A 26,598-nucleotide genomic window follows, 5' to 3' on the forward strand; every position below is an offset into this window, starting at 1 on the left:
TCCTTGCTGTTCTGCTGATAGGAAGCAGTCGCTGTAGTAATTAAGATTCTTTGTTTATGTGGGTATAGAGTAAGGAAAAGTACATGGATGAGTGATTAATCTATTACTTTAATAGAGCAATGGTTAGAAATTTTGAGCTGACCAATGACTGTCCCTGTCAATAACCTGTGATCTCTTTAAGATGTGTTCAAAAGAAATAAGTATTTGCTTTTATGGTTGGTGAGGTTAGGCTGGCTTTTTGAGAATCTTCCTCTTTTGCAAGTTCAGTATGGTTCTTTACCACTTCCTTGCAAAATCATTCACAATTTCTGCTTCTATGATGTATTTTTGTCATTACAGTGAACGGTGGCAATTCAAAGAAAACAATGAATCTTAAGTTTTTGTGCTTTTTTATTTAGGTTTTTTTTAAGTTGCCTTCTGCACAGAAGATGAATGTTTATCTTCTTGTTAAGGGTGGAAGGTGTATTTAAAGAGGAGAAACTGCTCTCTAAACTCTGCAGACATTCAGCCATTGAAAGCAAGGTTGAGCAAATTCTCAGGTACTATAGTATAGTGGAAGTTTCCTATATTGACAGAAAAAGTGGTCTAGAAAAAAAATCTCATCTTGTGTCTAATTTGTGACTTCTGTCAAGTAATCAGGCAACAGATGTAAAACAGTAGCTTTATTAAAGTTGATTCCTCATACATTTAAAAAAAATCCTTATTCAGACTAAATCTTATTTGCAATTATGGGCAATTGATAACTGTAAAAAGCATTGCCTTATTACTGAATAGCTCTATTCTTACCATATTTAGAAATTTAATTTCTTAAAAGAAAAGGTCGCTGCTTGTTTTTTAAAGGCATGCTGGTACTTAAATTATGGTTTAGTAAGGTACACGGAATCACTTACTTAAGAAATAAAAGTCAAGTTCACTTGTGAAATATCTATTCACCCGTGATGTGCAAGGTGAGATCCAGCAGGGGAAAATTACTGTGCTAGATGGATGAGAACAATCCTAGTACACATACACTGAGCAAAGTAGTTGTCACTGAAAGCTGTGAATGTGGGACGTTACATGTGGAAGCATGCTTCAGACTGTTTTTATATTTTAGCAGTTTACCATTATTTTAGTAGCTAATTTTCTGAAGTATGTGCAGTTGTTTTTCTGATTTTCCTAACAGTCACTCTTTTTTTTTTGTTTGAGTGGATGAAGATAAAACTAATGAGCCTTATATTGCACATTCCCTATGCGGTTACAATAGCTGAGCCAAATTATATTGTGTTTTAGGGACTGAGATTCTGTTGGCATGCTGATTTTTCAAGCTGATAACTCTTTCAGTTGCTAAGGTAAGTGTGTGCAAATCTGCAGTTTCCACCAAATATTTGAGCCACCGTTATTAGCGAGTCAATATAAAAGAAGTAAGAGCATGTGAATATAAAAGAATGTTAATAAATGGAGTAATTTTTTATGATGTTTCTCACATTCTACACCATTCCAACATTTTAATGGCATCCTTTAAGTTGATAATATATATATGTTATTTAGTATACTTGAGATCTTTGGGCTACTGTAGCTTTTGGCAGCAAAAAGCAAAAGCAGGGAAAACATATCTCCAGATATATGTTTAGGCACTTTCTTGTTCTTAAGTAAACTGTCGTTACAACTTCCTTGCTTTTACTTAGCATGGCAGAGTTGTGTGAGTTCTGTCTGGATTAAAATTATGTCCTTTTTGGACTAGACCTTTGATTTTCAGAATCACGTACAAGTACAGTGATTTACTGGATTTTTTCTTCCAAATGTAGGTGGACTACTATAAAGAAGTGAATTTGTTTACTTTCTGTAAGTTGTTTAGAAGGGATCCTATTTGCTGATACAGTGCAGGCTGTGTTTAAATTGCAGTGGTGTTTCTGTGATTTTTCTTTTTATGGGGATTGGAAAAGAGAGGACAATACTGAAAGCAACGTGGGAGGATGAAAGTGGGTCAGAAAAGGGAGAGGGAGTTTCTAATTGAACCAGTGACTTCCAGTGAGAGGGCGTGACTAAATGAAGCAGAGCTTTTTCTATTGTATTTATGTCAGTATTATTTGATATAGTGCCAAAAGTGTATATAGTGCTGTACACTAGAAGACTTGTTTCAAACACGTAACATATTCCATGTGCTGGAGGACTTAAATTCTTTAAATGTAGGCTGGAGCAGTACAGGATCATGCAGTACAAAGATGTGATAGTGCGTGGTTGGTGGCATTCACCCTGGAGCAGGTGGGTCTTTTTTTTCTTGAAGTGAGGGAATGTTTTGTGTATCATCAAAAACTTTCTGGTTTTGTGATTTCAGGGGCTGCTGTGCCCCCTACTTCTAAGGAGCCACAGTGCATCTGGACCACCCATCATTCACTCTTTACAGAGAAGAAAAGGACTTTAGGAGTAGGAGAAATGTTAGCATTGTTCATGTCCCTTAGACATTCTCTGTTGGTGAGGTTCTAATTAATTTTATCTCCTTTTGTAGAATGGATAAGAAGGAGGGTACATTGGGTCAGTAGTATTTCAAAGCAGGTTGGCTGAGGTTGGCTCTTTGTACATTATATGTGGATATGAACACTGTATTTATTTTTAAAAATGGGTTAGCTTTTAGTTCAACTCGTGATCTTCAGGACAAAGTCTTCATAGCAATATTTATTACAGTAGACACCCTAATGAGAATCAGGGCCTAAGTGCTGCTGGCAGGCAAAAGTGAGAGTGGGTTGATGACTGCATGTGACTGTTAGTGCATGTGTTCATCCTGAACAATGAATGCCCGCGGCGTGATGGGTGATCTGGAATCTGTCATTTTGCTGACTTCATCAGCTCTAGGGGATTGCACTTACGAACACGGTTGCACCTTGAGTGAGCAACAGGGGACATAGGTGTAGTTTCTTCAGCAGTTTCCATACCTCAGATGTGTGATATTATAGAAAGAAGAACCTCTGAAATGCATCATTTATCTGTGTGTTTAGTTATGTGTCACATTACATAAATCTAAATATGTTCATAGCAAAAAAAGAATACTCTTAAGATACACATATCACTGCAAAGTAATAGATCTGCATAATCTTTAGTGTCTTCTACACCTTTCTTAGAACTGAATAATAACCACAGCAATATTTTTATTGAGGAAGTAGCACAGCAACAACTTCTGTGGTTCTGCTAAGTTAAAGGAGATAGTAGAAGACCGTAAAATGTTTAGGGTGTAAGTAGTCTAAGGATTTAAAAACTCCTTTCTTTCTCAAAGATGCTCTGCAGATAAAACCACAGTAGTTAAGAGACACAGTGTAGGCTGTGTCGTGTTAGGGCTGTATGGCATTATGTTACAACAAACTATACAGAGCAGTGGAAGGCAAAGAAAAAATACGTATGGGACGTGGAAGGGGGATAGCCTGAGAAAAGTAAATACGATCAGAACTTTGTGAAGAAAGCCTACAATTCCATACAACCTTCTGTGGAGTATAGAGTGGCTAAGAGAAGAGTTACTTCATTACCTGTCCTTTCTTTCACCAATATAAGCTTGTTTTAGTTCTTTCCTTTTAGTTTGTTTTAGTTCTTTCCTTTTAGTTTGTTTTAGTTTGCTTCCTTTTAGTTTGTTTAGTTTTAGTGCTGGATATTACTGGTAGCACAACTGTCTGTTTCCCTTAATGATCAGACCTGTGGATATTAAACCCATTTTTGTTTTGGAGAAGATAAAATTTTCCTTTCTGAAGGTCTTTGTTTTAGCCATTTGAATGGTTCCTTTATTCAATATCCTTATCCATGGAAAAGATAAATGTGAAATGTTCTATTTGAGCATAAGTAATATTAATTGCTTGTATTTACTTCTGTCTTAACTGAATTCATATATCCAATTATGTCTTTAGCATTAATATCTTAGAAGTTGTGTGCTTTAGGTGTTTCAGGTTTTAATCATGTGTTAAACCTGTAGAACATTTTTTTGAGCTGTGCATTTTTACCATTGCCAAATCATAACAGTCCCGTATTTTCAGCTTCACATAAAAATTAAGCATATCACTGTGGAATAAGGTGCACTTACAGAAATTAAATACATCAGTTACCTCCAACAGCAAACAAAGATTAAGTGATGTGAATCAACAGCTACATTTGATGCGTATTTCATAGACCAAACTTAGCAGAAACCACTGTCTGAAATTTTTGGGTCTGCTGGATCATAAATGTCCATTTTTTAATACATAGGAATTTTCTCTTTGTCTGTGAAACCACCAGACAGGATAATGTTTTCTAGTGATAGATGATCTTTTTGCTTGGAAGTTGTGTCCTAAAATGTTTGTAGGAAAATATGTTTGTGCAGGTGAATACAGAAATATTTCCAGTATTTGTATTCACAGAAATCTGTGTGCAGAAAAATACACACATGTTAACAGAAAATTCCTGTGTTTTAAAATGTACATGTGCTGCTTTGCTTTTACTGTTGATGTAACATGTTAGTCTAAATGTAGAAATCTGCAAAACCAAAAAAGGATGGATGTGGAGTAGCTGAGTCTTACCATGTAGGTTGCAGTACGCTGCTTAACCTGTATGAAATGTTTTTAACAAATGAAAGATGAAGGGATAGCTTCTGAGAACTATTCAGTGTGTCCTGTACGTGGGCACTGTTGTATATATGTTAGTTTTGCTAATTTTAAGCATGTTTAAAGTCTGTGAGTATGACTTTTCCTCAGTGCTTAAGTTGCTCGCTGATTTGTCTGTGGTAAGCAAATTGAAGCTGGAAATGGGCAGAGGATAGAGGGTTTAAAGAAAGAGAGAAAATAGAGTCCCAGCACACTACTTGAATCCATCTCTTTCAGCTTTTCTCAGACGATGTCTCAGTGACTGAAAAGGAATACTTTTATATTAATCCTTTAAATATAAAACTAGAAAACCTGGTATTTCACTTTCATAGATTCTAGATAACCTCAGTAGGCCAGGTAAACCTAGTGATGTCACATACTGGTGAGCTTGTAGTACACCATGTTTAATAGGTTTGTGATAACTGATTACATAGCAGCTTGAATTCTTTGGAAAGTATTTTTGTTATTTATGGTAGAAGCAATAGGCCCTGTTATGAGGGTCATCTTGTGCTAAAGGCTGAATATACATTTGGAATTATTTCCAGGTATGTAGCAGTTGTTTTATTAAAAATACCTGGAAATTACTTGCTTTATTTTAATTTCTTTCCTTAAAAGGCTTTTTTCTCATTGTCCAACCCCAAACTCTACATTTTCACAGATTTCATGGCTGTATGAAAGGTTTAGGTCCACAGTGGTTGTCAACCTGTGGTTCACAGACCCCTGGGGGGCTGCGATGTTGTCACAAGGGGTCCATGAAGGATTAAAGCAGGAGTCGGGGACATCCAGCCTGGAAACATTTGATCTGGCCTGCGGCAAGCACTGCACCCCCTTTTCCCACAGCCCCCTCCCATCAATGCTCTTCTTGTACTCAAGCCCTGCCCCCCCCCCCCGCCCTGACGTACATGAGAGGTAGCAGCACCCTCACCTTTGTCAGCTGACTCTCCCCTCGGCCCTCGATTCACCAGTAAGTCCCCCCCATCACTGGGCTGTTCGGGGCTGGCCTCCAGTAACAAGCCTGAAGGTGCACTCCCAGTCCTGGCACCACCTCTCGAGGCACTCTGTTGCTTTAAATCTTGAATTAAGTCTTGGTGGTCCACAGCCGTAAAAGGTATTTAAAGGGGGTCCGTGATGGAGGAAAGGTTGAGAACCCCTGATCTAGGAGAAGGTTGCAGCTGACAGTTGACTGTTTTTAGAACGGGGATTAAGTGAAGCACAGAGGTTTCTTTTGCTGTGCTCCTAACTACAATATACCTGTAGTAGTTGAAATGCCAATATTGCTTCCTCCCCAATCCTGTCACACGTAATGGCTTTTGGGATGCAGCTATTTGGTAGATATTAGAGATGTTGGAACTTGACATCTGCCTCTCAGCAAACTTCATTGTCACTTCATCTTGTTGGAGAGCAGAGGTTGGAATTCCTTATGTTCTTTCTTTCTGAATTGCATAGTGTATTCTGAAACTTGTCTAGACATATAAAAATCTGAAATTGTTTTCATTAGATTCCTCCTGCTTCAAGCATTGTTTCCCTCAGACATCCTCCGAGGAAGTAAAACCTTTCTTTAGTCACTCTATTCTGTATTTAATTTAGTATTCTTAATTATCTCTATTCCCTAGTAAGCCTATGTGAAGCACACTGTATTTCTCTCAAAACCCATTTATTTGACAGCTTAGTTTAAGGCAGAAGGGACTTGCACTCAGATCAGTCTCCAGGTCTTATGCTGCCCTGTATTAGTGATTGCCACATCTTATTTCTGCCAATATTGAGAGGTTTGTACTTCAAGAGAAGCATCTGGAACAATTGCTCTGAACAGTTACCAGATAACTTCCTTCTGAGAAATTGTCTGGGGATTGTTTCCAGAATCCATAGTGAGGTATTACTGTCATCTCTTGTAGCTTATTAAAGAGTTCCTCTAATATGTTCTGCAGCAAATACCTGTGATATGTGCTATAGTGTAACTGGACTAATAAATAATTGGTTTTGCTATTCAGGAAAAGTATTAGACCCTTGCTAGATCAGTCAAAAGCACCAACAAGTTTGTTGGTCCAGTTGGAAATGATTTGACAGTCAGATGCTGGGGAGTGAAACACTTCCAATGGACAGGCACTTTGTGCCTTTTCAAAATCCAGCACTTGTTTGCCATGTAGAAAGCATCCATTTTTCTTTGGTTTTCTTACTATACTGGATCTGGCTGGGTTGGAGTTGATTAGCTTCATAGCAGCTGGTATGGTTGCTGTATTCTTTGTGACCAAAACAGTGTTGGTAACACACCAGTGGTTTAGCTCTTGTTGAATAGTGTTTGCACAGTGTCAAGGCCTTCTGTATTTCTCGCTCTGTCCCATGTCCATCCCCTCACAGTGACTGGGAGGTGCACAGGATGTTGAGAGGGGACGCAACCAAGCAGATGACCTGAACTAACCAAAGAGATACTCCATGCCATATAATGTCATGCTCAGCAATAAAATGGAGAGGAGAGAGGTTAGAGAGATTACCCAGCTTTTACTTGGGAACTGTCTGGGCATTGGTCTACCCATGGGAGGTGGAGAGTGATTGGCTTGTTTTGTTTTGTTTCTTTCTTCTTCCACTTCTCCTTCATTTGTTCAACAATTTTTATCTCGACCTACGTGTTTTCTTGCTTTTTACTTATGCTTTCCTCTCTACCTGTCCAATAGTGTAGGGGAGTAAGTGGCTGTGTGATGCTTACATGCCTACTGGGCTTAGCCCCCAACACACCCTTGATGATCTCTTCTTGCTTGTGTAAGGCAGAAAGAAAATAAAGAGATCTCAACTCAGATCTCAATACATGCATATCTGCTATAATATGGTTTTGAATTCTTTGCAGTAAGGCAAGTATTTTTGTTTTGTATTTTGAAATTTTTAAGATACCGTGAAAATTTCTGTCACAAAATCTACAGAGAAAAAAGTAACTGTAGTGTATTTTTACTAGTTTTTTGTATATTCTGGAGTTAAATCTAAATGATTTGCCTTGCCACAGGCTCTTCTGATGCTTCATCTCCCATAATGTTCTCAGCCCCATTCTTCTTACCTAGCAAGTCTTAGTTTGCTGCTTCTGTTTCCTGTTTTCAGTCCTCGCTCTTCCTGCTATTCCCCCCATGTTGGCCTCTCCAAAATGTTTGCTTTCTGCTCAGCTCTTATTCCTACTGTATTCAGATTTGACAACTCCCTTCTGCTTTTTGCCTCTCTGGAGAGCATTATTTACAGAAAAATCCACACTATTCCTACTAGATTCCAAAAGTTGTTAGGACAAGTGAAGATAGAATTTTTAAGGCAAATTGCTAAAGCCTCTATTTGAATGTTGTGGATTTTTTTTTTTTTTTTTTAATGGCTTCTGTGCTCGTTAAATAAAGGTGAATGGACTTTCTTAAGGACTGTAAAAATTATGTTCTTGGCTAAAAGGCCAATACCAGAAATGTTTGAAGCTCATACTGTAGGCAGGAGGATGCTAAAACAGTTCAGTGACCACAGATTTTCAGTCAGAGTTGAGGATGGGACAGCATATGGTTTGGGTTTTTTTTGGGGGGGGGTTATGGTAATAATTTTATTCTTGCAAATGGCAAAACTGTCTTGGTTAATTTTATTTAATTTATGTTTCCTTCCAAAGTTTAATTGACACATAGAAGCATTGAAAAAACACCAGTTGGCCAAAACAGTTTTTATCTCCAGAAAGTAAGACTGTATAACAGGAAAAAAGTTTGGTACTTTTAGTAGAGGCATATAGTTACTGATAGATTGTGCTCCTTTGTAGATGCTGGAAATAGTGGAAATTCATGCTTCTGCAGCCACAGAAAACTGTAGTATAGTATGTATTGTGTCTGAACTAGGAATTCCAAATAGGATTTGGCATTCTGATATGTTCTGAAAACATCTAAACTTATCCTATATGTTGTGTCATGTTTTTACCTAACCTGAGAATATTAAAAGTTTGAGCAAAATTAGTTAGTGTATATCTAAGATTAATGTTAGTGCACTTGTTCATTTCCATAGTTACTTGAAAGGCAGTAAAGAAGTAAAAGAAAAAGAGCAAGTTCACTTCCCAGTCTATGAATAGGTGAAAAGAAGTTTGACTAAAAGTTTGAATGGCAAACAGGGACTTGCTAAACGAAAAGGATGGACTTGAAAAGAAGAATGATTTGGGACATGATGTGGGAGACAAGTTATGCCTGGAGTGCAGAATGTGGAAGTGAATTGAAGTTATGTAAAGCATCAGAAGACACATAAAATACATGAAATAATAGAATACAAAGTAGTGGTTGGAGAAAATACAGGGAAAAGAATCAGTGCAACAGCAAGTAATTATGGGGACTAATGCTCATCACACTCATGTTTGCATTGTAGTGTGTTAGAGAAATAATCATAAAATACAGTTTACACCGAATTAGTTTTGTGAATTGAAACGGCAGCTTGACTATATGTCCAGAATTCTGATACAGTACATTTGAAACAGTGTTTAGTCTTGGATAGTAAAATAAAACAAACAGCAAAGGAAAGGAACTTGGTAAGCATTCAGATATAATGATACATAATTTATAATTAGGATTTCAAATTATATGTATTTAGCTTGTTTAATATCCACTATAGGAACAGAACTAGGATACATTTTTAATTTCCTCTCCTGTATAGTTTTGTTATCTATCAGTCTGCGTATTTTCAAGATGTAAGCAAAGAGGAGGAATAGAAATACTGAATATAAAAATAAATTCCAGAACAGTGAAATCCAGGAAAAAACGACACAAGAAAAATGTTGCAGTCTGTTATCTCTATCAGGTAACTTTGAAATGTCTGAACTGACTAATTTTTCAACGTGCTAATCAAATACAGAAGTTTGAAATAACAGCAATCATAGCTTGTACAATGTCATTTAGTACAAAAGCATAGACAGTGTGTTTCTTGCACTTTCAAATGAGCTGTCTTAACATCAGGAAAAAAAGCCTCTTAGTCTTCTGTGGTAGTTACTGATAGTTTTTGTACTTCAGGTTGTATTGTCAGTACAGGTATCTACATAAGTTGCAAACGTATGGAAAGAGTAAAACATGAACTATTAGATAAAATGTGTGATACTTTTAAAAAAAATGTTTTTAATTGTCATGTCTTGTTTGTATATGGTGAATTTTGCAGTGCAACTGAAAATCTGGCATCTTGGATGCAATTGCTTCTGTAGAATATGTCTGATTCATAGCAGTATACACAGTGGACTGTGCCTGCTAGTCATCAGTAGTGGATGGTTAAGGAAAGAGTATGAAAGACAGAGTAAATGTAGACTGTTTTTTTTCTTCCGAGTAACTTCTTTGCTGCTGATTTAGGTTTTTCTGAGAACAAGGTTGTAAAGAAGAGGTCATTATGCTTAATAGAAGCTAATGGAGTTCTGTTCCAGACTTTTGGGTTGGGGTGGTTTTTGAGTCCATTTGTGCCTTCAGCCTCCATAATACCCTCTAGCAGTATGTTTCACAACTTAGCTATAACAGTGTTTGTAGAGTGAGGAAAAAGTTTTTTATTCTAAAATGAAATTTTCATATATTAGATATATTTCCTAATTCTTGTCTTTGCGAGAGAGGGAGCATAACAGTCTCCTTTTTACATTTTACATAACTTTTACCAGTCTCTTAGGTTTTTTGCATCTGTTTGTCACATTTCTCTTATGCTCTTGCTCTCACTAAGTTTAAAGAGTTTTAGCCAGTTGCATATGAAAGCTATTGATCATCCATATTGACTTTTGTGGTTTCTTTTATTACTCTTGAGATAGTTTTGTTTTCCACTACATTTTCAGTGCACTTCAGGCAGTTTTCAGATTTGTGAGTATGTAGCAGAATAATGCTATGGCATGGTAATGTTTGTTTTTCCTATTCCATTCTTTAACATTCTTGCATTCTGACTTCTTTGTCTATTGCTATCGAGCTAGGGAAGTTTTTTACTGGATGTGTAAGAATGCAATGTCAATCAGCGTTATTCATGTACATATTCATCACTTATTTCGATAATTTGATCCCATCATTCATCCATCAAGATGACATTATTGAGGAAAAAGTAGCCAAATTTAATTTAGATACCGTAAAAAACCAGACTTTTAAGTACATATGAGCATGTAATTTGTCCCTATTCTACCTCTCTCTTTAATGTATATTGAAAGAATAATAAAAGACCTACCAAATTTAGTTTGCATCATCTCTTTGGAAGGTTCATGTTGCTACAGGTAGCATTTATGTGTGTTCACAGGTTGGTTATGGTGGCATCATTAACTTTATTTTGGATGGAGGAGGCTAGGGGAAGCTGGCATGTGATTTATAAAGGTACTGCACTGAGCATCAGATGATCAGAGTTTACCCTGTGCACCTCCAGAATGACTCAGTGCTTTAGCTCTGTCTCTGAAGAATGGGGATTTTGGTACTTTCTCCTGTGCTATATAGTCAGGATTTAACTAAAGAAAAAGATGTGGTTTATTTCTTTAAGTAATTGCAACTGTTTTGTGTAAGTGCTTTGTTAATAAAGCTCTTTTAGGCAGCAACAGGTGTACCTGCAAAGGGAATGTATCTGCTGTGCTCAAGAGTTCTGCATGGGTAGATACTGCCTTAGGGAAGTGTAAGATTTTTGTCTAGGGGTTGTTTTTTTTTTGTGTTAATGCAGTTTGATGCTAGTGTCTTCATATTGGATTGGATCTTTGGCCACAGTACAAGCAAGTGTGGTGTGCATAATGCCTCTTTTGCTCCAAAATAGGCATCTCTTAATTTTTTTCATGGTGAATTAAAACGTACAGAGGGATTGAAACAAAGACTGTAGTTCTACTCAAAATCTGGCAACTAATCTGTAGGGATGTTGTTTGTCTGTACAGTGTTGCTTAAAGATAATCTGTTGTCTAGTCAGTGAGTCACAGACAGGTGAATCCTCTGCCAGATATTATGATCCTAGGGCTTCAGGGGAGAACAGTAACTACATAGATAGTACCCGGGAGGTGGGATACGCATACCTACTCAGACTGTTATCGAGGGTAAACCAGAGGCATGGGGTGTGCTTGGGAGACAAAGCTAGGCAGGTCATAAAAAGGTAAGTGATAGAAGCAGAAAGGCTTTGGGATATAACTTTACTGCTACCAAACTGCAAAGCTGTTCAGGCTTTCTAGTTACCTTTCTGCATTACAAGTATGACAATGCAGTGATAACACACACCACAGAGTAAAATACAAATGAGGTACATGTCCAGTAGACCTTGAAATTTAAAATATATAAAAACAAATCTTATGGCAAGAATTTTAGGTTCGTTGTTTAAATTAAAGTTAAAATAAAGCTAAAAAAGTGAACAGCATACTAACAACAAAGTAAAACATGAAAGGAACTCCTGTCTGGTTGGAAAAATTAATTTTAATTGTTTAAACTGAAAAAAAAATTTTGCTTCATCTTGTTTATTCAATTCCTCTACATAGAGTGAACTGCTGGTACTTTAGAGGAGTAATTTCTCAAGTCTTGAAAAATAACTTCGAGATTTGCTGAATGTTCTTGTCGCTGTCTTTTCAGGAGAGTGCTATTCTGCTCAACTATGTAAATGGCAATAGCTATGTATTTTACTTTGTACATTTATAGAATTACTCAAATGAAATTGGAATGTTTCAAATCATTCCACCACCAGTTGCTGTAGAGTTCAGGACAGATCCACTGCACCCACAGGGGAATTTCTTGTCACATCATTTAATGATCAAGTTCTTGTCCTAGGGAGCTTCCAATAGTGTTGTAGGGCAATATTAGGAGAGGGTTTTTTCACTATTCAGGGAGCATAAAGGGAAAGATATGCCTACTTATCAAAGAGTTTGGCAAGTCATAGAGATATTTATGAACAGCAGCAGAAGCACAGTCTCTTAGGCCTCAGTTTATTTTTAGATAGAGAGGTGTTAAGATAAGCCTGCCTTTTCCCCCACCCTTCCCTCTTTGTCCTCACTTTAGTTTGTGTTTATACTTCCTTACCAGCTTGAACAGATGAACACTGCAGATGTGCATTGCTGGGTACAGCCTTCCTTTTTTCAGGTCTTTTACCCTGACTGTTTTGGTTTAATCTGAGGATGTTTTTGTCAGGGTCTTATGTAAGTAAAGATTTTTTTTAAAAAATTCTTAACCTAAAGAGTGTACTCTCTCTCAAGAACAGCCCTGAAAGAAATACTGCTGTCTCAAAACACTTTATGGCTAAAAAACATTAAATGTATAGCAGGACATTTCTGGATCATGCTTGGCTACATTCCACAAGATTTTTCTTATAATTCTGCACTGGCACATATGAATAAGTTGTCATCCTTTTTGTAAGAAGTCATTAACAGATTTCTCAGAAATTGTCCTGATGGGAAGCATTTGCTCTGATTTGTTAACTCAGAGATAAGTTTCTTATTTTCTCTATGTTGATAATAACTGCTTTTTGTTGGCACTTCTAGTCAGTGCTGTGGCAAAGGTTATTTACGTACTTGTGATACCTGAACTTTTCAAAAGCGATTCAGAGAGAAAGTAAATGTGACATTAGCAAAGAAGGTTATTTAGTATTCCAAATAAAACAACTCCTCTGTTATTGTGGGAAAAGCTGTTTCAAGGAGGTGGTTGATATTTTAATAGTAATCTATCTGGGAAATTACAAAGAAAAGACCACAAATTCCAATACACTTTCAAAAACTGTAACATTGGGATAGTATTTCACTGTAAAATTATGACCAAACACTTTTATTTTAAATTAACAACTTCTTCTTTTTTCAGGAAATTCGGAGAGCGACCTCAACCAAAACGTCTCACCAGGTAAGCATTAAAGAAATCCAGTTTTAACCATTTTCTAAAGTTACTCTTTTCATTCTCAGTATTTCCAAATTAAAAAAATGTCTATTACTAATCCAATAATTTTCAATAATAAAGCTTTTCAATTATGCAGTAAATTTAAAAATATTTATAAATTATTATAAATACATTATTTATATTTTACATTTATTTTATGCAGTAAAATTTTAAACAGTGAGTGGTTTGTTTTTAATATGATACTCAAAATGCCTTTTTAGAAATGGTATTGACTTCACATATCAGTTACTGTAGATTATTCAGTAGGATGTAAATCTGTTTAGTTTTAAATCCCATGAATGAGCTGGATTTCTTTTCTTGAGTAAGAGTGTCTTGTGAGGTCATATAAAATAACAATTCTTACTGCCAAAATTCAGCTATTACGTTACTGCTATCATGCAGCAGGTAAGAGCAAGATGAACACAGTGCTGTCAAGGAGTGATCTTAACCAGTTTTTGGTGAAACCTAAACAGTCAGGGATAGCATCAAATAGTACCATCAAGTCAGTCTATTCTGAAAAGTGTTTAGAGTGACTGGAGTATCATGCCTGATTTGCTTCTGGTCTGCCTGGGAAACATGTATACTACAACCTGTTAAGTAGTCACCATTTTTCCAAACTGTTGAAACACAGTCTGTGCAAATATTTATTATTCTGTGCCACAGACTGCTGATTATATGTCACTACTGAGATTAAAATCCACTGTTTGCTTGAAGTACAAAAGATGTGCAATTTTTTTATTGTTTCATGTGGTAATAGTGCTGCATAAAACCATGGAAATCCATTGTCACTCTGGCCTATTTCTGAATGAAATTATGATGCCTCATGTAAAGCATGGGGTGGGAGGGAGCTTTCACATTTTGTGCTGGGGGTATCTATCTCATTGCATTTCTGGATAAGCTTCAGGTTAGTTTGTATCATTGTTAAACTTCATTTCAGTGCAAAATGGTTCTATACTGACTTGTAAGTAATTGAACAAATATTGCTGCTTCCTGTTGGCCTACCTATTTTCAGCGATATTTACTAAATTTGAAGTAATGAAATGGTTTCCATCTTGAGCAGTAACATCTGTTATTATCACCCTGAAGTTAATGATAGACTTTATCTTCTATAATTTTAAAAAAAAAAAAACCAAAAAAAAACCCACCACCAAACAAACAAACAAAACTCACAACCAAAATAATGACTGTTCAGCCTAAGGCCTTCTAAGTAATGTTTCTGTTAACTACTTACGAGGTGTGCCAGGTACTCTTTCCTGTGAGTACAGGGTAAGCATCTGCGAGCTGTTAGCCATCCTTCAAAGCAGTAGTTTGTGAACCTTCTGTATGCTGATAGAGAAACAAGCAATCTAACTTTTTTTTTTTCTCTGAAGACAAAAATGCTGAAATGGAAAAAAAGTCACACAAATTTTTAAGAGTATGGTTTGTTTATGTAATACTAAAAAAATGTATCTGTAAACCCTTAAAGGCCCTTAATTCAATTATTGAAAAATTATTCTGCTTTTTTGTGTAAAGGCAGTCTTGTTTGTTTAATAATCTGTTTATTATTGTGCAAGCTTCAGTGGAACAACACTATTTTGTTCATACTGTGCTAGTTGTTCTTAAGTATAAACTATAATAATACTACCTTCATGGGGAGTTTAAAGATTTAATAATGAAAAATGTCATGTAAAAATTGCAATGGTTGTGTGTTTTCTTTATCAGTGGGAGGGGTTGGAGGGGAACATTCCTAGTTCTCCTAGGAGCTTGGATTTTACAAGTCCACTGTAGTAACAGACCAGTAGAAAAGGCAGAATTTCTTCCTCATACAATGTTAAATAAACATTAGATAGCACCTAGCATTTTTGTGCATGGGTTGCTAGTTTTGAGTGGTTTTTTAATGGTAGTCAAGTCAAAATTTTTTAGTATGACAGATGTTCTTAATTTAGTATGACAGTACTCTTAATAGAGTTTTCAAATTGTCAGATAAAAAGGTTTTAAACCACTTAAATGCAGCTAATATATATCATAATGTATAATAATAATTTCACAGTGAATTATGTTTTGTGGTTTAAAATATATTTGTAAGCAATGGTTCTACATAAAGTAAGTCTGTGCACTTTGAGACAGTTCTTCCATCTGTGCTTTCATGGATAAACATCAGTTTTACTGATGTCAAATGTAAACAGATCAAGTTAGTCCAAATTTTAAACAGTAATTCAAGTTTTTTCTCTGCTCTTATATCCTTCTATTTACACAGAGAATCTAGCACACTGATCACTGTGTTATGCAGGCATGACAGATGCAAGAATTTACAAAACACACTTAGCAAACCTGGATTGTTGTTGTCCAACCTGCCCTCCTCTCCCTGCTCAATCTGCTTGTTTTCTTCTGTGAAACTCTGTGTGAGGATTTCTTTTGGAAAAGGTCTTGTCAACAAAATACTGCATTTTATCTTCAATCTTTTTTCACTGGAGGTGTTTGGTTCTCTAGATCTGTAAAAAGGGAATTAAATAGTTGGATGCAGTTCACAAACCACCCCCCCCACCCCCCCAAAAACGCTCAAACAAACCAAAAATCCCTCTTCTACGGGGTTTCGTCTCTTCATATAACTCCTGTTAAATTCATAATTTGTTTCTCTTGTTGATGACTTTGAAGATGAGTGCATTGGTGAGCATTCAACCTGCAAAAGCTCCTCCAGGGACTTAAAAAAGTGTTCCTGTCAGCACTCTGACGCAGCTAAACCCAAGGGTGTTGAATTTGGCATGATGCTTAATGAACAGTTAAATTATTATACAGAAGAATGATAGGGTGTATTGTTCTCTTACTTCTCTCAAGGAATTGCTGTTGGTGTGTTTGAGGTAATTACAGCTTTTATATGATGTCTGTCATTACAGTGATGATGAACGATAGAAAATATAATTTTTTTTTTTTACCTGGTTGTATGCAGGAAGTAGAGACTGTCTCTAGAAAACTAGGTGAAACAATAAGCTGAAATACTTAACCTTTTCTTAGCATCTTCACAACCAAAAGAAAACTTTTATATAAACATTGCACTGATTTAGTTAATAGCTTAAGCAAAATTTTAGAACAATTTGTCATTATCATGAGACACTAAATTGGTTATGGAGACAATACTGAATTAATAAAGTGTGTTCTAATCAAATATTTGTGTCACGGTACTTTATAAAATCAAGCTTTGAACATGGTGTAGTGGTTGGCATTGGTACGATTTTACATCACAGGCATCTTTCTTTTCTGGAAAATGTAGTAATTGTAAATGACCACAGACCTCTACTACTAGCTTTATGCAAGATGGTTGCTTCTTTTTGCTGTGTAACTCTCCTAAAAAAACCAAAACAAACTCGTCTTGACCCTACTAATGGTTGCCTTTTTTAAATTTCAGGTGTTTGGGATTTTTTTGTCCTGAAGCTGTTTTTGGATTGTTATAATTATAAACCGAACCAAAAGAGCTTTCGAAGCTTATTCTGTCTTTTAATTTTTAGGGAAGCAATGCGAAATTACCTAAAGGAGCGAGGTGATCAAACAGTGCTAATACTCCATGCGAAAGTTGCGCAAAAATCATACGGAAACGAAAAAAGGTAAGACTCTATTCTTTCCTGACTTCCCTCTCCAACTCCCAGATAGGGAAAATATGGTGTGTAGTCTGGTGTGTAGTACATTGCAGAATTTGTCCGATTGTAGTATAGTCTGAGGAAATGTAAAGCAACACATCTTCTTGTAAATCATTTGATTATGTAACAAATGTTGCAAACCTGTGGCATTCAGTATAGTGATGCCTGTTTCTAGCAACAGGTTCTTTATCTGTGGCTGAAGTGTTTCTTCCATTGAGTTAAAATGCCTCTAATTTTAAACCTTCCATTTTAAGTCTGGAGTAAGCAAGCTTGATTAATGGTGACTATTTGTAGAGGAGTGTTTTCCTGAGTAATTCCAAATTAGTATGGAAGGGAAACTGCTAGCCTCAGTAAGACACTTTTCTGAATCAGATCTATAATAGTTTTAAAAAGAATGACAGGTCCATCGAAACCATATTTATGGTAAACATTCTCTTGTAAAAATCAATACAGTATAAGTTTCAATAATAGGTAGTTTTCTAAGGGACAGAATCTAAAGGAAGACGTGAGGATGAATGCTTTTCAGGCAAAGGTGAATTTCTTGCAGTCTTTTCTGTGGGATGTTTTTATTGCATGACTGGTAGAAGCAAATCGCATGGTCCTTCACATGCAGATTTCTAGCCCTCATGATGAAATAGAATTTTCTTTTAAGTATAGATGATACTTTTCTGCCTTAAATTTCACTGAAATAAATAGCACGGTATTTGGTTAGTTTTCAGACACTTTGTAGTATTAATATTTGTTCACCACAAAAGACTACATATTCATCACATTAATGGTTTTGAAGTTTTAACCTTTCTTTTGCCAGTTATGTTTTTTAGTTTTCTGAGATTTGAACGTGTTTATGTATGAAAGTGTTAGAAAACAGGAATGCTAGCATCAAACCTTCAAAGTTCTTGGTTTGTTGCTACCAATCTGAATCACACTTCCTGATATCTATAAATCACAGAGATGCAGACTATATTTTCAACTGTTCTTCAGTACTCTGTGCCTGAGTACTTGTCTTTCAATATGTGTCGTCTTTTCTGTTAGCCAGTGTCTCAAGTCCTTTCTTTTGATCAGTGTCCAGGTTCTGCAGCTCCATGGAATTGTTTACTCAAAAGTGCTTTTTATATATTTCTGAAATTCTTGATGAGAATCAAATGGGAAGTCAGTGACAGAGGAAGGAAGAAGGGCATGGAAGCAGACAAGTATGCTGTGTATGTGCTATATAACTATACAGACCTCTTGCTCACTGTCACTCTTAAATGCAAAAGGGTTGCAGTGCAAGGTCTTACTGGTAGTAAATGATAACCTTTAAACAGCCAGAAAGATTTATCATGACAATATAGGGACCACTGTTATCTTCTCAGATTATATTGTCATTCAGGCGTTGCATAGTTAACTCATCACTGCAAATAGTTAAGGATATTACTGACAAAAAAAATGATGGGTGTGCCTGCAGATAAGAAAGTGACTTTCTAGTGTAGCTGTAACTTCAGTCAGTTTGTTCTCCTGGGGCCGGAGCAGTTCATGAGGGCAGGAACATTTTGCAAAGCTGTCCTGTGTATCATTATTTTGGAGAACAAATTGCATCCAAAGAAGGGAGAAAAGAAAAATATAAAGTATGTTATTTTGATTATTAAAAGTTCAATTCCTGTTTGGAAAACTTACATAAATGTTCTGAAGATTACAGGGCAAAGCTTCAAATTGTTAATTGCTAACAGTTTCTGAAAGCTCCTATGTACATTTCATAGCCTTGCCACAAACTCCTGTTACCTTGAACATACGCATATACTTCACTTGATGTTGTTAACATCACTGTGGCATGTACGTTGCCTAAGTAACAGTAATGTTCCGTAAACTAGTCATGGGTTTCTCACTGCTTGAAATAATTGCTAACTGGAATTAGGCATTCTTTTTTACCACTTCAGATTTTCTGAGATGCAGTTCAGTTGCCTATATCAACGTAGCTGCATTTGTTCATGAAAGGTATCTCATTCACCTCTTTAAAAATGAAAGCATGTCAAATGAGCGTAGAGTTTCAGAGTTTTGCGAAAAACGACTAAGAAGGAAAATGGTTGGATGTTTGTTGTAAAATAGTATGATGGTGAAATGATTGCCATTCTGGTATGGGTATGAAATGAAAGTTGAATCCATACTAAGATTTCATTTCTCAGTTTAAATAGTTTTTCTCTAATGTTTTAATGCACCATTTAGACTGACTATGGTACTGTTCTGCTAGTTCCCAGACTGTTAGCATCAGTAATGATGACCTGTTGTTATCAGCGTAAAGAAAAACATCAGCTATTAAATTCTTGGATCCATGTGTGCCCTAAGGTACTTGAAACTGAATGATGAATTAGCTACTTTGTCTTTTTCATTTTCTTTTTTTTTTTTAAATGGCTTCTGTTTTCTTCATAGCAGAATGTGCTCTTTGGTTATTCAGATTGCTGGACTGAGCAAGATTAGTAAAGGTTTAAGGCTGCTTTATGCAACTGATCTATCAAGTTTCCACTATTTTCACATTAAATACCATTTCTGAAGTGAGTTGGTTTGCATACATCTGTTTTATAGACAGAAATCTATTTCATACCTGGTTTTATGGAGAAATTTCATGGTTTTCAGTGGACTTCATTATGGCATGGATAGAATCTGGTTAATTTTTGATCCATAAAGAATAAGTTAAATTGCACTATCTTTGTAACTAAGAATTCCAGTTACAACAGGAATTAGTTCTTAAATTTGACATGTATTTCAAGTAGAACCTAAAAAAACCCTAAACAAACTTACACCTTTTCTTCCAGTCTTTAAACCTTGTATGTTGTGTGGTCATGGAAAATATTATTAATAAACTTTGCATGGCATAATTAAAAGGTTAGCACAATAACTACCTTGCAGTGTTATGATGAGGCTTAGTAGCTGGTGAAATACTCCGTTGAAAACTCACTGTAGATGACGCAGATCTCGCATAGTGTGGTCTGGTTTAAATAGGCCTCACAGAAACACAATTGCAGGTTGTTGCCTCATGGATGGCGACTTTCTAGGTTAATTTGAGAGTGTTCTTGGTACTTGTCTGTAAATAACAATAATGAAAGGATGCTTCTTTCTTTTTTGAGTGGACTCTTCTTACTAGCCTTGCTCTTCCCAAAGTTAACACTGTTTAGTTTAACCAAGAAGCCAGGAGGTAAGAAGCTCAGGGATGGACTTTAGCTGAAGACTTTTTGCGTAATGTTTTCTGTTGCATGGTTGTCATCTTCCAAAGGCATTCACCTTATAGAGTCTCAAGTGATGTTTAGTCCTGATGAGTGTGGCTGTTCAGCTTGTATTTCTTGTATTTTTTCCATATTTACCACTCACTGAGACGTCTCCCTTGAGACTCTGAACAGTGTGAGCATTCAACAGTTTAAAGAACTGAAGTGTTTTGGATTCCGAGACACAGTTCGTTAAAGACTGTGAGCCAGATTGGTATTTGTGGATTACATGCTGTTCTGAGTTTAAACATTATCACTACTGATTAGCCTGAGAATATGGTCTAGCTGTGTCTTGTTTTACAGCTGTTAGTGAAGGAACTCCTGTAATTTCTGCTCAAATACTTCCCTTCACCAAACTGAGTGCACCTGCCCTCTGGTTAATGCTCTTGTTATTGAGGGCATAGCCTTTTCCAGGGCTTACGCTGTGGCTCCACTACTTCATCCTTAGCACCCTAGCACCTAACAATTTTGCATTTGTTGTTGTATTGAATTTTGGTAGATGTTGTTAGTTCTTCCAGCTCCTAAGAAGGAAAGAAGACTGTTGAGCAGTTTCATGCTCAGAACAGTGTAATTGACAGATGCACCTCCTGCCTTGACCGACTCGGAATTGAGCAACAGGTACAAAGGAAAAACTTCCTTGCTTATGTCACCCTGAACATAAAGAATCTAACTGGTAGACATCTCTAAATCCTCCTGAAGGCAGAGACTTCTGTAAGATGAACACAGGAATGACTTAGATGATTTGAAAAATCAAACCTTTTTGAACAGAAGCCTGTGGTCTGAAAAGAGCATTGATTGCATCAGAACTAGGTAGCAATGACATGAGCTGATTTTATTTTCTACCCCTTGCATCCTGGCACATTCAGTTCGGGTAACTTCTCTACCATATTTTCTCTGTATTTATTGGCCTGAACTGACTGAAGGAATATTTTCTTCTTCAGTGAATTGTCTGATTTAAAACAATATTCCATGAGGTGCCAAAGACTCAACCTATTCCACTTTCTCTGTTGCAGTCAAGACTCAGAAACCGCTATAAATTATCTTGTTTTTCCCTTCATGTCATTTGGAATAAAGGGAGAACATCCTTAGACAAATCTCAGCTTGGTTTTCTTGCCATGGAAAATGTTCAGTTTCCAGTTAGTCTGATGGAACAGATCTGTCAGAACAGATGAGTAACAGCTTGCTTCTGTTTGCTGTACTGAGTTACTGAGCCTGGAGTCTAACATGAGGTTGGTAATACTGTGGTCTTTCCTCACCTCAGCAGCCCATGAAATTGTAGTGTAAGAAGGCACTATGAGGATGCCCTTTACTTTTTGGAGATTGATCCTTTGACCTTTCCTGGCTGATATCAGTCCCAATGTTAGCTTCATTTAAAACTGCCCATTGTTTTAATTACACGGATCACAAATTTTTGTAAGATGCATAGGAGGAGCATCACAGAGAGCCTCTTCTGTGAAACTACGACTCTGGAACAAAAGGTTTTAGAGAGATGTTAAATACATGAAGTATTTGAAGCAGTGTGGTATCCCAAAATGTTACACTGTGCTTTGTATCAGCAATAGAAAGCACTGAATCTGCATCTCATCATGCAGTTCTAACAAGTGTAGAACAGGTTTTGTCCAGGAAAGATATTCCCAGTTGGTACACTTCCAGTAATGAAAGAGGTCACAGAGTTGATGCGTAACAGATCTCATGTGGTTTTTAGACAAAGTTGTTAGGTGTTTACCTCGTGGAAGAATGTCCTGAATTGTTTTACTGTTCATTCAGCAAAGAATTGTCAGTCTGATCATGTCACAGAGAATATGTATTAAGAGAATGTCATAAATCCAGTGAAGAAATTACATCCTACATGATTTTCTGTCATTACTTCTTTTAGTGAAAATTCTGAACAAGCTCAGAAAAGCCAGACGCAGCTGTCTTTTTCCTCCAACATAATTTTCTTTTTTGCTATAGGTGAGATTAATACTTCAGTAGAACTTTTGCCTCCTACACAGTCTTACTTTAGTTTTGTGGTTAAGGAATAAAAAAAGAGAGGTAGGCCCTGTAAATCAAAGGTGGAAAGAAGAATATTTTCATTTGTTCCACCAAACATTGTCCTACCTTATTTCCCATCAGTAATACTGGAAATTGCCTAAATTATGTTAGTTATTTTGGGGAGGTGATTTTTTTCTCTCTTCTCGTCTTTATAGTTGTCTGAAAGCCAACCTCTCACATAAACATTTACATTCCTATTTACATCAGAAATGAGAGAACCTGTTCACAGCACCTATTTTACACATATCCAAGACACTTTATTTAATCCTCTGTGAAAATTAGAAATACGAGGGTACTCATTGTTTACTCACTCTATTGGATAGAAAAGTTGTAGTTAGTCTCTCGTATACGTGAGTTTCTGGGATTATAAATATGAAGTAAAAAGCTCCAAGACTGTACTCGTCTATATTTGAAGGGTAAGAGGCTGTTACATAAGAAAATCCCTTAAAGTTGTGAATGTCCACACTCTTTTCTCTTTTCTCCTTGTTTGGTAGTTTTAACCAAGCTTAAAATAGTTGCAGCTTCAAAATTTTCTTTCTTTGTTCACAAAGTCATAGTTTTCCAAGGTTTTTCTCTGTGTTCTAATTTAAAAAGAGCACTTCATTTGTTATGGCTGTTTTCTCCTAATCACTGGGTTAAAACTTGTTTCTTGTAGGTCTTCGTTGCCATCTAGTGGCCATAGTTATTCAAAGGACTTGGTTTGGAATAAAGCTGACATGAAAAATGTTATGAAAAAAAGTTTGGGATTTTTTTTTTTTTCTTGTGTTCTAGCCAGTAAGATAAATACGGAAGAGTACATGAGGAAGAAAGGTAAATGTGTGATGTTTGCTTTATGGTGTTATACCTACCTGGAATACAAGGGGTTTGGTTTCTTTTTTACAAAGCGTTGCTCCTTTAATAAAAGGTTGATATTAATTTTTAGTCTGTGTATCGTTTATTTATTGGAAATAGCTTATAATTGTTAAGAAGAAAATTAGTAGGATATATTCATTAATACTGAAAGGATCTTGTATCGTCATTCGAGCTTGGGAGTTCAGAAGCTGACTAGATATTTGGTGTGCTTTTTCTGGCAATCTGAATTTATTTCCAGAAGACCAACCCTTGAATAAGTGCATCTGTTACTTCAAGTTTCTTCCCCCAGAAATTGTATTTACTAACCTTGGAGTTAGTTCATAAGCCCCACATCCCCCAGTTGAAAAGTATTGTTCGTGGGTGTCCACTGTCATGTTTCCCCTATCTGGGATGGTAGAGTAGAGTAGACCTCCTAAACAGTACTTGGGCATGATCATTGCCCTTGCTTGACCTCTTGCCAGTCTAATAAAGATGTGACTCTTTCTTATCCTCTTGCTTCCTTCTCGCCCACATATGAGTGTATATGATATGTGTATATCTATATATTTTTTAAAAATGTGATCACAGTTGTCTACTGTAGAGATTTTCTCAGTGTAATGCTAAAGCTGTCTTGCTTTTGTTTTGTTTTTCTGTTTTTCTGAAACATGCCAAAAGTTGGAGCAACCAGTAGATGAGCCTCAGAATAGATTTTTAACAACAATTATGGTATATACATTTAGATGTGGGGTGATACAGGGCATATAGAAAGTAAATATTCACCTTATATTTTAATATGAATTTTATGATCTCGACTGCTGTCATTGCACTGTCTCCCTCACAAACACAAGTCCTCTTAAGATCATTTTTCCTTTAGGGTAGAGAAGCATTTGAGGAAATTGATTCCTGTCATCTGTGCTGTTTGAATTAAATGCAGTTGAAAAGTAGGAAATGTATTCCTGGTTTTGAGATCAAAAATTTGTAGTAGGAAGGGGAGGATTTAGTTGGTATATAACAGAAATTCATGTTGTTTTAAATATACCCTTACTGTATCACTCAACATCTTCATGAAGAAAGCTGGAACAGGGGTCAGGTAGCAGAAGATAAGAAGCGAAAGGCATAATAGCAAGCAAAAATGGGATACACAGTGTGTGCTGTTTGGTAAGATTTATTACTGCTTACTTTTTCTATTCATGGTGATTTTCAAATTTCAGAACTTCTATTCTTATGGCAGTAAAGTCACAGTAGTCCATTCTAATGTCAGATAACTATAAATTTCAGCTTTGTGATTCATGGCTGGGCTAGTGGAAGTATTCTCTTGTGCTGATACTGTGAAAGTGTTAAATTTTAATTTTGAGGTAGTTTATTATGTCGTTTCTCAAGTTGACAATTCCATCTCTTCTTTGTAAGGGTACAACATGTTTTCATTTTATAGAAATGCAGACTGTTACCTGTCATATATTGAATTGGAAAGGTATTCAGTGCAGCTAATGCTGGTTTTATTTTTTCTCTTTTGATCTGCATTTCAGAAAACCTTCAAGGCAAATGAAGGATGTGCATGTATCAACTTGAATGCACATCCTTCATTTGAAGTGTGAATGGGCTGAGGAACCTTTGGGTATACAACAGTTTGTTTCAAGAATTTTCTCAAAATGTGTGTGTAATCTCATAATGCATTTTTCCTTTTCAGGTTCTTTTGTCCTCCTCCATGTGTGTATCTTATGGGCAGTGGATGGAAGAAAAAAAAAGAGCAAATGGAACGGGATGGTTGCACTGAGCAAGAGTCACAACCTTGCGCCTTCATTGGTATAGGAAACAGCGACCAAGAAATGCAGCAGCTGAACTTGGAAGGAAAGGTAGAAGAGTTGTAATAAATCACTCAGATTACTGCAAAGGATAATATAACTATGCGGTGCATAATTCAAGGAATGCCCTTATTTTTGATAACTTTTGTTACATTGTAGAAGATATTACATAAGTAGTTTTTAAAAATCCTTCAAAAATATGTAGGACAATATAATAGGTAGATTTGGTTCATGGGATCATAGTAGGGTACTAACCTTTCATTTGTAGGTTGTTGATTCAGAGTCAGTAAACTGTTAGGTGATTTGGTACCCATCAGTGGTTAACTGAAGTAAGGTTTCTGGCCCAAACTCTGTGTCACTCTCCTCTTCATGAATGGATAATCTCATCGAGGAAGTATCTGAACAACATCTGCTGCTGGAAGTGGTCTTTAAGTCCCTTTGCATAAAAATACAATTAAAATAGCATCTTAATAAATTTAGATTATTTTTTTTACAGTGATATAAATTGCTACAAGATTTTTTTAAAGATATTTGTGATGACTTGAACAGTTGGAATAAAATTAGCAGCATTTGAGTGCTCATTTTAGCTGGTTGTTTTATTAAGCAGTATTTTATAGCTATCTAGTATTTCCATCAGAGTCTACTCAGAAATGCTTCATATGGTGCTGAATAGGAAAAGAATAATAAGTTCTTTTTGAGATTATTTTTTTTTTTCTTTAAGCTTCTGTGGTCACCTAGCATAAACACTTAGCTGAAAGTAACTTTCTAGTGTTCCAAAACCCCAATCATCTCCCCTTCTTTCAAGAAGAGTTTGCCTCAACATATTTTCTGCCCAGGCAGCCTCTTGTGCATGCCCAGTGTACGGTCTGTATAGTTCTGCTCAAATGTTATTTTTAGTACTGCTCTTAACCACTCAGAGATGGCTTTGACACAACTATAGTCTCTAATCATCTGTTTGCGAGTCCTAGTAAGGTTCTTCAGAAAGACACTAAAGTACTGAAGTTGGGTGCTAAAGTTCACAAAGGTAAACAGTCATCATAAAAGATATCCATATGGAAGAGATGGAAAAAGTTTCTGATCTGTTTTAGAAACTATTGCATCAGTTTTCCTGTTTTGTTCATAATTAAATATACATAGTTTCTTTAACTGGGTTGACTTAAAAGAAGAAACAACAGTATGTTTTCACCTACAGAATTATTGCACTGCCAAAACATTGTACATATCAGACTCAGACAAGAGAAAGCACTTCATGTTATCGGTAAAAATGTTCTATGGCAATAGTGACGACATCGGTGTGTTCCTCAGTAAACGGATCAAAGTCATCTCCAAACCTTCTAAAAAGAAACAGTCACTGAAAAATGCAGACTGTAAGTATTTTACAGTTCTTTTCTTTACATAGCAGTTCGTTTTGCCTCCTACTAATTTTTTCTTATGTATCTTCAGATTTGACTACAAAGTAAATACAATGAAATTTTCAGTTTCTATTTTTTCTACTGTATTTGAACTGTACACATCAGTGTATTTTAAAGTATTCCAATATAGATAGGTTACACTGTTGAGATTTATGCAGTCATGGTTAATTATTTAGTAAATATAAAGGGTCTACCAAAAAACCTTTGTTCTGAGGAGTGAATCCTTGTAGACAAACGACTAAAGAATGCTCTACCTCAGCTTTCGAAGCTGTTGTATTTCTTAAGATGCCACGA

At 36.1% G+C, this 26,598-nt stretch overlaps 1 protein-coding gene across 4 annotated transcripts in view; it reads left to right on the forward strand.

The window, feature by feature from the left end:
• The window catches only part of RBPJ (recombination signal binding protein for immunoglobulin kappa J region), a 60,432-nt gene that overhangs the window by 21,086 nt on the left and 12,748 nt on the right, over positions 1-26,598 (forward strand). For 2 of the 4 annotated variants that reach the window (XM_074904625.1, XM_074904624.1), the window contains exons 2-6: positions 1,270-1,328; positions 13,310-13,348; positions 16,864-16,959; positions 24,778-24,943; positions 26,085-26,259. In XM_074904625.1, the coding sequence (XP_074760726.1) occupies positions 16,871-16,959; positions 24,778-24,943; positions 26,085-26,259 (430 nt within the window). In that variant the 5' untranslated portion in view covers positions 1,270-1,328; positions 13,310-13,348; positions 16,864-16,870. The remainder of the gene's footprint in view (positions 1-1,269; positions 1,329-13,309; positions 13,349-16,863; positions 16,960-24,777; positions 24,944-26,084; positions 26,260-26,598) is intronic. The other 2 variants (XM_074904623.1, XM_074904626.1) reach the window with 1 other exon arrangement.

The sequence above is a fragment of the Athene noctua genome, chromosome 4, assembly GCF_965140245.1.
Source record: "Athene noctua chromosome 4, bAthNoc1.hap1.1, whole genome shotgun sequence".
Taxonomy (NCBI): Eukaryota; Metazoa; Chordata; class Aves; order Strigiformes; family Strigidae; genus Athene; species Athene noctua.